The sequence below is a fragment of the Aedes aegypti genome, chromosome 3 (genome assembly GCF_002204515.2).
Source record: "Aedes aegypti strain LVP_AGWG chromosome 3, AaegL5.0 Primary Assembly, whole genome shotgun sequence".
Taxonomy (NCBI): domain Eukaryota; kingdom Metazoa; phylum Arthropoda; class Insecta; order Diptera; family Culicidae; genus Aedes; species Aedes aegypti.
The window spans coordinates 332,594,548-332,604,188 of record NC_035109.1 but is presented as its reverse complement, the minus strand read 5'-3'; the positions used below and the strand labels follow the sequence as shown (position 1 = coordinate 332,604,188).

The 9,641-nt window shown below is 36.7% G+C and overlaps 1 protein-coding gene across 1 annotated transcript; it reads left to right on the top strand.

Moving 5' to 3' along the window:
- The first annotated feature begins 8,716 nt into the window (after positions 1-8,716).
- Positions 8,717-9,389, top strand: LOC110678802 (histidine-rich glycoprotein-like). Its single transcript, XM_021852195.1, has 2 exons — positions 8,717-8,797; positions 8,866-9,389. Exons 1-2 carry the CDS (start codon positions 8,789-8,791, stop codon positions 9,325-9,327), a joined length of 471 nt encoding a protein of 156 aa, XP_021707887.1. The 5' UTR covers positions 8,717-8,788; the 3' UTR covers positions 9,328-9,389.
- Positions 9,390-9,641: the final 252 nt, after the last annotated feature.

Sequence of the window (9,641 nt, the reverse complement as noted above, 5' to 3'; positions counted from 1 at the left end):
TCAATTCGTTTCGTTATGAGCGAGCTACACACTTGATTACCAATGGCGTAGTTGTTCCACTAGAACGGGAAGTTCAAGCAAGCCTGAGAGAAATATGCTAGCCACGGTAGTCAGATAATTCTATAAGAGGAAAATTTGCCTTATTTCGTGTTCTAATCAACTCATTATTCTCTACTTGTTTATCATTATCGACATAATGATATTAACTTGTGGTGGCAGACCGCATTCTTATAGGGTGTCCCATTAGACTGATGCAAATTTTGAAGTTTTTGCTCCCCTATGCTTAAACGGTGTCAATTATGATAAAAATCATTCTCCCAAAATTTGAAGTGATTTGGAAGAAATTTGGTTGTGCACAGGCCATTTGAAGTTTCTATGGAAATTACTATGGAAAATACCAACCTTTTGTGTTCAGTCCTCTATCCGCTCGTAATAATAATTTATGGAAAAGTGAACAAACTTTACTCATGTGAAATCTTCCCAGCTACAACTTTGCCGAAGACCACATTTTGGTGGGACTTAAGGATAATTTGTTATTATTGATAACAAAGTGTAAATCATGCTGAGATGATCATTCAATTACTTCCAGAGCAACACTGCTGTTTTGCTGTAGAACATAGTAGCCTGGATTACTTTGATCTATTCTACCCGCCAGGAGCACCACTGTTGCCTGCCGAGCAGTTGGTTAAGCATGCAAAATGCAAACCTAGTTTATGATTAGGAATAGCAATTTTAGCTTAAGTCCTATCAAAATGAGGTCTTCAGCAAAGTTGTAGCTGAAAAGATTTCACATGAGCAGAGGTTGTTCACTTTTCCATAAAATAGTATGTCGAAGAGATAGAGGCGTGAACACAAAAAGTTGGCGTTTTCCATAGTAATCTCCATATTAACTTCAAATGGCTTGTGCACAGTCAAATTTCTTCCGAATCATTTCAAACTTTGGGAGGATGTTATTTACCATAATATAAATCGTTTAAGCATAGGAGAGCCAACATTTCAAAATTTGCATCACTCTAGTGTCCCATAAGTAATATAAGTTATTGCCGGCCCGTTCGTTCTTGCTCCGTGTTGTATCGTTAATTTCTGTGTTATTACGAACCTAATACTGCTAAACCTCAATCCGGTTGAAAATTATTGCATGTTGTGATCAACACTATACGAGATAATCATTTAAGCTCCGGTTAGACTCGAAATCTCTACGAGAAGAAAATCAATATCGATACCGTGTGACAGCCATTCTTGTGGATTGATAATGGAAAAGAACTGTGAGAAATGTTGTTCAATCATCAGCTTGGATACCGAACTATACACAGTATGTGAAGCAAGATGCGCAAAATACTTTCACGCAAACTGTGTTGGTGTATCTGAAGCAGACCTGTGTGCCTTTTCAAAGAACATTATTTGGCTCTGCGATCCGTGTATGACGTTATTCTGCAGAACAAGAGAACGTACGACTGCCGATATTTCTACTAGCACCGATCAACACAAATTCATGGATGTGGAAGGTGAAATACTTCAACTAAAGTCCGCAGTAGCAGAAATTTTGAAAACGTTTGCTGATGTTCGAAAGTCAGATCCAGTTGCCCGACATCGACACTCAACGCCTGTTTCTTCACCTAAAGCGACCTATGATGATTCCAAAGAGATTGCTTGCTGCTCATCGCAAACTGAGAACGGGAATGAGAGTGGAGAGTTTTCGTTATACTTGACTAATATTGACAACAGTGCTACCGAAAGCGATATCAGTCTATTGGTTTCTCGTTCGCTTCGTGTGCCATTGTCCAGTTGTAATGACGTAGTCAAGCTTGTGCCGAAATGGAAAAACGTCAACCAAATGGAATACGTATCTTTCAAAGTTGTTTTGAAATCGGACATGAAGCTGTTGGCATTGCAGGCATCTACTTGGCCAAAAGAAATAAAATACCGTGAATTCAAACACCGCATGAACGATACATGGAAGCCTCGTTAAAGAAAGCAATTTTCAAGTTGAATGATATTTATATTTGAACCTGCCTATATTACCTGGTTATTGTTTTACGTGTAGTTTAAAATTAGTGTCGTTTCTGTTGTTTGTAAGTTTAAATTGTATGCGTTGTGAAAAAGTATGCTATTTTGATTGTTCTGATAATTGTAACATAGCTATAAGTAGTTCAATGAGACCAATTGTCGGTCAGTTGAATGTGATAAATACAAATACAAATACAAATACAAATAAAGTATGAGCACGACTGCATCATACTGCCATTTCCAGACTAGTTAAGATAAAAATCTGATTTTAACACATTTGATAACTGTACCCAACATTGCTATTTTTTAATGAAAAATTGTATTAATAATGTGTTAATTACTTAACATTTCTTTGAAGCATCTCTTATCAGTCTTGCACAATTCGCGTTATTTTTGAGCGACTTTGTTTTACAAAATTTGTTCTATGTCAGAAAGTGCGTATAGTAAAAATTTAAAAATATATTTATCAGCGACAATATGGAAATTGATCGGACTATCACTAATCCAAACTGAAATTTTAAATTTAAGCATGTAAAATTTGAATTGGAACTGAAAATTCGATTCCCGCCGTGGTCGATTTGAAAAGGGTCAAAAAACAAATGTTTATATTTACGTAAAAACATGAACAAATCGCACATTAAAGTTGCCTATCCAAGAGAATAGGGATACACCTTTCGTAAATCTGAAACGTATTATTTTTATAACAATTTAAAATACTCGAAGAGTTATAACTTCGTGATGTTGTCTTATGTGTAGAGAAAAATTCGAGATTTTTCGAATTTTACAATTTTTTCAAGTGTTCTCTAACAAAGCCAAATAAAATGTCAAACAAAATGTATGTAAATATCCTTTATACCATGTACTTGAACACACCACGGCAAAAGATTTTGATAAAATCATATTTTATTATTTATTTTTCAACAAATACAAAATGGAGGGTCTGTGCTGACCAGATAAGAATTGATTTTGATTTTCAATGTAAACGATTATTAAATAAAACAAATATATAACAGATGCTGGTTGAAATAGCCCATAGGAAAATACAAAAATATAAAAATATTTGATGGTTTGCAAAAGTACTATGATTTTCAGAACCAAAGTCGTGCCCATACTTTCTGGGACACCCAATATAACATACATCAGACAGTTGAGATATAAGAAGACTTTAACAGATCTAAGTGAAGTCTTAGGCGTTTCATCGTTGTCTATGTAAGACAAGCAAGACGAGGTTTAGGTATAGATTTCAATAGGCTCTACACAGCTACTTAAAAATAAAATTCATTATCGACAAATTTGGCGGCAAATAAGTTTTAGCAGAAGCACTTACTGATATTATTTCAGAGTTAATAAAAGACTCGGTTAACGTCTAACGATGGACTGACAATTTTATTTTTGATAGTCACTTTTATATGGCGACACGGATTACTGTGATCTGACTGACTAGGATTTACAATACTCCTTTCCTGCACAGAAAGAAACATCCATGTAAATTTCAGCGTAAAATCTTGCACATAAAAAGAATGCTTGACTTATCGCAAATTTACATGACACATCGTGTAAAATTACGTATACATCATGTAAATATATGAAAATTGTCGCGTAATCCGTTAGAGTCCATGCTATTACACGATGTATAGCGGAAACTCACATGATGTTATTGTAATTTTACAGGATGTGACGTGTAAATTTGTGACATATCTGGCATTCTCCTCATGTTCATGATTTTACTCTGAAATTAACATGGATTTTTTTTCTGTGTGGAAGGTGCGGGCACGAATAGGGCCAAATGATCCAAAATGCACTCATGGGGTAAAATGATCTAGTTTACATTTTAATGATATTAATAATATTCATGGTACTTACCGGGTAGGAAATGCTTAAATTCACTCCATTGGTAGTATATTATCATTCATAACACTATGGTCGCTTGCTTGCCACTTCAACAGAGAATTATTATAAAAATTGGTGGCTTTTCACGAATCCGTAACAAACACAGATCTCAAAATAAGATTTTTACACTAGCAAGTGTCATAGAACTGCTCAAATATGTTCATTAGAGTGGTTTAAAAAATCGTTTTTGCTCCACACCGCTCATTCGATTCTAGATCAAATTCTGAGTGTCCTCTCAAAATTTGAGCTCATTTGGATGAAAACTGAGACTGCACAAGTCCTTTAAAGTTTATATGGGAATTACTATGGGAAAAGCAAGCAATTCATTCAATTGTTCATAGTGTTTGCCCATGTGCTCTTAGGGAATATAACTATGTTTATACTGTGAGATACAATAATCAGCTCCAACTTTGCCAAAGACCGTTTTTAAATCGGACGCCCCGGTAATTAGTTATTTATTTTTGAATGAGTTGTAAAACTTTGGCTATAATTATTGGGCTGTTCTGCAGGCATCACTGGATATATGCAGTAAAACATAGTAGCCATGATTTGTGCGTGCTATCTTTCGCGCCAGGTGCAGCAATGTTGCCTGTTCAGAAGTTAAATGAGCACTGCTGAAGAATTTGTGACTGGATATAAATCAATAACTAATTACTGAGGCGACCGATTTGAAAACGGTCTTCGGCAAAGTTGTAGCTGATGAATGTATCTCATAGTATCAATGTAGATCTAATCCCCAAGAACACATGGGCAAACACTATGACCAATTGAATGAATTGGTTGCATTTCTCATAGTAATTCCCATATAAACTTCAAAGGGCTTGTGCAGTCCCAATTTTCATCCAAATGAGCTCAAATTTTGGGAGGACACTCAGAATTTGATCTAGAATCGAATTAGCGGTGTGGAGCAAAAACGATTTTTTGAACCACTCTAATGTTCATACACAACATCTTGCTCTATTTAATGATAATTTAACACTTTGAATCGGTTTCAGCCGTTTTTATGCACCGAAATCAATAAATCAACAAAGTCAACCATCTGAGCTCGATGCGGATTCGGTCAAGGTTGAGGAGAGAATACGATAGGGACGTTCTGGTATTCTCAAAATGACGTAATGTTGATTGTCTTCTTTACATACCGTTTTGATTCGAAACCCGGACAGCCTCAAATTCCGGACACTCTACTTTGTATGGGAAAGATTTCACTCGAAATGTTTCAAAATGCGCCGTCAAAAAGTTCCCAATTTGAATGATGATTTTTATAAACATTTTACATATCAATCCATGAAAATCTACAATGTTCAACTAGTTTTGACGTCTTTCTAACGGCTTGGCGCGTGTAATTAATGATTCGATTATTCTGATTGTGTTTTTGAAAAGCTGTCCGGAATTCGAAACAAAGTGTCCGGAATATGAAGCGAAAGTGTGGTTGTGTCCGGATTATAAATCATGAAGAGGCCGAACATTTCTATCGATTAAAGTGAGTTAAAGATGTTAAAATCCGAATCTTTGCCCATCATTCGTAATTTAAGTGTTTGAAAGGCCTGATTACGTTAAAGTTTTGTACAGAAGGATTCAATTTATATGTGTAGTGATTAGTTGTACTTCACTGAAGCCTTAAGTGTCCGTAATATGAATCAAAACGGTATTCTAATTTTTTAGAATCAAACTTAATTTGTTGACTTTCAGTTTAATTCTAAAAATATCGATTTTCAGAATCGCTAGAAGTATTTTTTTCATAGAGGCATACTAGATACCAAAATGATGAACACAATATTTTTCGACCTCCAGTTGGGGCAAATCGTTTAACCCTCTAATACCCAACCCCGCCTTTAGACGGGGTGTACTTTGGAATTTTGTGTATTTTTTTGGCTTAAACCTTGACTCATACTACGCATATAAGAAAAGTTTTTTATGACTTTTGAAAGTTTTTTGTATTTTTGAAAATTGTTTGAAAATTGTATTCTTATATAACATACAAATGCCTGGGCTTCATTTAACGTGTAATATAACAAATCGTACCTTTTATATTTTTCTACTATCAACCTATCACAGAAGAACAGCTTAGGGGTATTAAAATAATTTCAAACCTGTTTTCCGTTATTTACACGGAAAATAAAAATATTCCCAGAAAAATATTAAAAAATTAATATTTCCAAAACTTGAATTTTTATTATTGCCAAAAATCAGTAACTAGAAGAGGCTTCAAGAAAAAATGAAGAGGGATGGGGATGTTCAAAAATAAAAATTATAAAAATCAAAAACCAAAATTCATAGATTTGCAAATAAAAATAAATCATTGCCCAAAACGTGTTTAGAACGATTTTAGATAACTAAAAATGATATTTAGATCGAAAATAAAAATTTGGGTATTAGAGTGTTAAAACCCACACAATGTGGGTATTTTCTTAACGAGTACGACAAGAGAATGACTAAAATCGATGTCCGATGCCATTTTGAAATCCAAGATAACCACCCCCGGTTTGGGAAAATCGTTGAAAACCCATGCCATATTTTCGGAACGGGCAAGACGAGAAGATGATGAAAACCGATACCCGACGCCATTCTGAAATGCAAGATGGCGACCTCCCATTGCGGAAAATCGTTGAAAGTCTATGCAATATGGGTATTTTCAGAACTGGCGCGACAAGGGGATGACGGAAATCGATGTCCGACGCCATTTTGAAATCCAAGATGGCTTCCTTCAGTTTAATAAAATCGTTAAAAACCCATGCGAGTATTTTTGGATTGGGCACAACGAGGGGATGACGAAATTCGATGTCAGACTAAGACCGATGAAGGAGTCCTTCTACAATGGACTAAATATTTACCTCGCGAATGATCTCAGATAAATTCCGGGAGCTTAACTTGCAGACTCACCATCTGTTTATTGATTGCAAGGCGGCGTACGATTCAGTGAAAAGAAATGAGCTGTGGCAGATAATGTTTTAACATGGTTTTCTGGCGAAGCTAATAAAGCTGATAAGTGCTACGATGGATAATTCAAAATCAAGTATTCGGATTGCAGTCGAGGTTCGTTTGTGACGTTAGACGGGTTGAAGCAGGGAGACGAATTTTCGAGTTCACATTGCATTCGATTCTATTAGGAGATCTGGCGTGTAGAGAAACGGCATTATCATAAAATGCTGTTTGACTTTGTGGACGATATCGACCTTATTGGATTCGTTCGTATGTCCGTGGAGGATGCATTTGTGCCATTTAAAGGAGATATGTTTAAAGTTGTTGAAGAGTATGTCTACTTGGACCACTTGTGACATGTGACAATGACGTTTCCCGAAAAGTTAAAATACGTGTTGCGGCTGCGAATAGGGACTGAGTTTTTCTTGGTGTTACAACAAATACCATCATTGGTATTTGTTCTGGATTTCCATATATTTTTCAGTATGTTTTGATTATTTAAAAAAACGTACCCAGAAATATCAAACATTTTTGCAGTAAATTTTGAAATAGCGGATAAATCAGTGTGAAATCACAATTAACGAATCATCTCCCAACTACGCCACAAGTTGGCGCATTTGTATATATTACATTTAAATTGTTTAAACTGGGCCGAGCTTGTACCGAAAACTGATTCAGTAGCCTGTAATGCACGCAAAATATTGTGAAAATTGCTATTATAAATTGCAGTCTAGTAAATTATTCCAAATTATTGGAGATTATCTATGTTTAAGGAAATATTTTAAAATGTACAAATTAAATTAATTAAATTAAAACATTAAATTCACATATCAGGGGGCGAAAGTTGAAAAAGTTTGGGAAGCACTGTTTTAGCGTAAAATGTTGCTTATAATACTCAGTGGGAAACTAGAAAAGGATGTGTAGCGCAGATGCATGAATCACGAACTATCTTCTTCTTCTTCCTGGCGTTACGTCCTAACTAGGACAGAGCCGGCTTCTCCGCTCAGTGTTTTTATGAGCACTTCCACAGATATTAACTGAGAGCTTTTTTAGCCAAATGACCATTTTTGCATATGTATATCGCGTGGCAGGCACGAAGATACTCTATGCCCTGGGAATCGAGCAAATTTCCTTAACGAAAAGATCCTCGACCAGCGGGATTCGAACCCACGACCCTCAGCATGATCATGCTGAATAGCTGCGCGTTTACCGTCACGGCTATCTGGGCCCCACGAACTATATCAAGCGTATAAAGATGTGAATATAGTTTAGCGTGTAAAATATGGCAGACTTCAGTGGACTGTTAACTTAGTGCGAATAGCGGAAGGAAAAATTGCATAAATAATATTCAGAAGGGAACTAGGTGGAGGTCGGCCACTTCGTGGAAGACCACGGATACGTTGTCTGTACGTTAGGACCTGGCGACCCTAAACGTTCGGGGCAACCCAAATCAATATCATTTAATGATGATTATTCAATATAACTGTAACATACTCTATATAATCTCTATGTTACAAAAGACAGCTATGCGTAGAGCAACTAAATACTACGAATGTAATATGACTCACAACTCTCCTATGTCCCAAGCAATTTTCAAACATAGAACAGTTATGCATGGAAAAGCAGCACCGACATTATTGAGGAAATGATTGGTCACCACACCAAGTGAAGCTCGAAAAGGAAATCACTTTTCCGAAAATTCCATCAGCGCTATGTGTTGTGGTTGTCGATGATGACTACTGGTAGTCAGTATGTGAGGCAGAATTAGTGAACCGAAACCTAGGAGGTCACACCCGCAAACGGTGAGGAAAACGCTCTACGTAGCTCATATTTGTGATTCAATTAATTTATGGTGTTAGGTGAGTAAACGGTCTCTTCATTTTGACCTATAAATATTGAGTCAAAAGTTCGTTTCAGTATCATTGTTCAAATCAACGTTTTTCGAGTGACAACCATAGAGGCATCAAGCAACATGTTCAAGGTAAGAAGACATCTATAGATGTTCAGTATTCAATTTGAAACTTAATTCTTTATGAAATACTATTCTAGTTCATCCTTCTGCTCGCATCTTTGGCCTATGCCAGCGCTGGACATGTCGACTCTCATGCTGCTCCAATAGCTGCCAACTACGCCCCGGCTGCAGCAGTGAGTTACAGCACGGTTACCCGTACCCATTCTCTTCCTGTGGCCCACGGAAACGCCCACTCTAATCTCCACCACGGATATATCCACTCACACAACAATCACCACGTGTACGGACACAATTTCGCCCCAGCTCACTCCTATGAAGATGGCTACGCTCAATACCTGGCCAATGACCACTACGGATATTCCCGACATGGAGCTCCACTGATCGCCAAGCATGTCACCGTAGCCCATGTTCCAGTGCATCATCACCACGCGTATGCCGATAATGTGGTAGCTGCCCCAGTTTTGGCCGCTCACGGATACAACTATGGCGGAGCTCATCATCTCGGTTACAACAATCACCACGGACATCATGGTTATTGAAATGGTTTTCAAATATTAATGAAATTTTGGAATAGGACATTGTTATGATCTGTTGAAAAGAATTATATATAAAATTTTAAAAAACATTCATTATTCTAATTAGCGGTGACAGTGCCTTTCTCGTATTTTTATCATAATACGTTATAACGCGTTACACTTGTGGTCGATGAATGTTGGGAATGTTGCACGCCAGTCGGCAGTCATCGGACAGAAATGCAGAATCAGCAGGTTCAGGTAATAAATGTGCGTGCTAGCAGTTGTAGTGCAAAATTAGGTATCTGAATATAGTTTTTGTAAAATTTTTAAAAATTGCG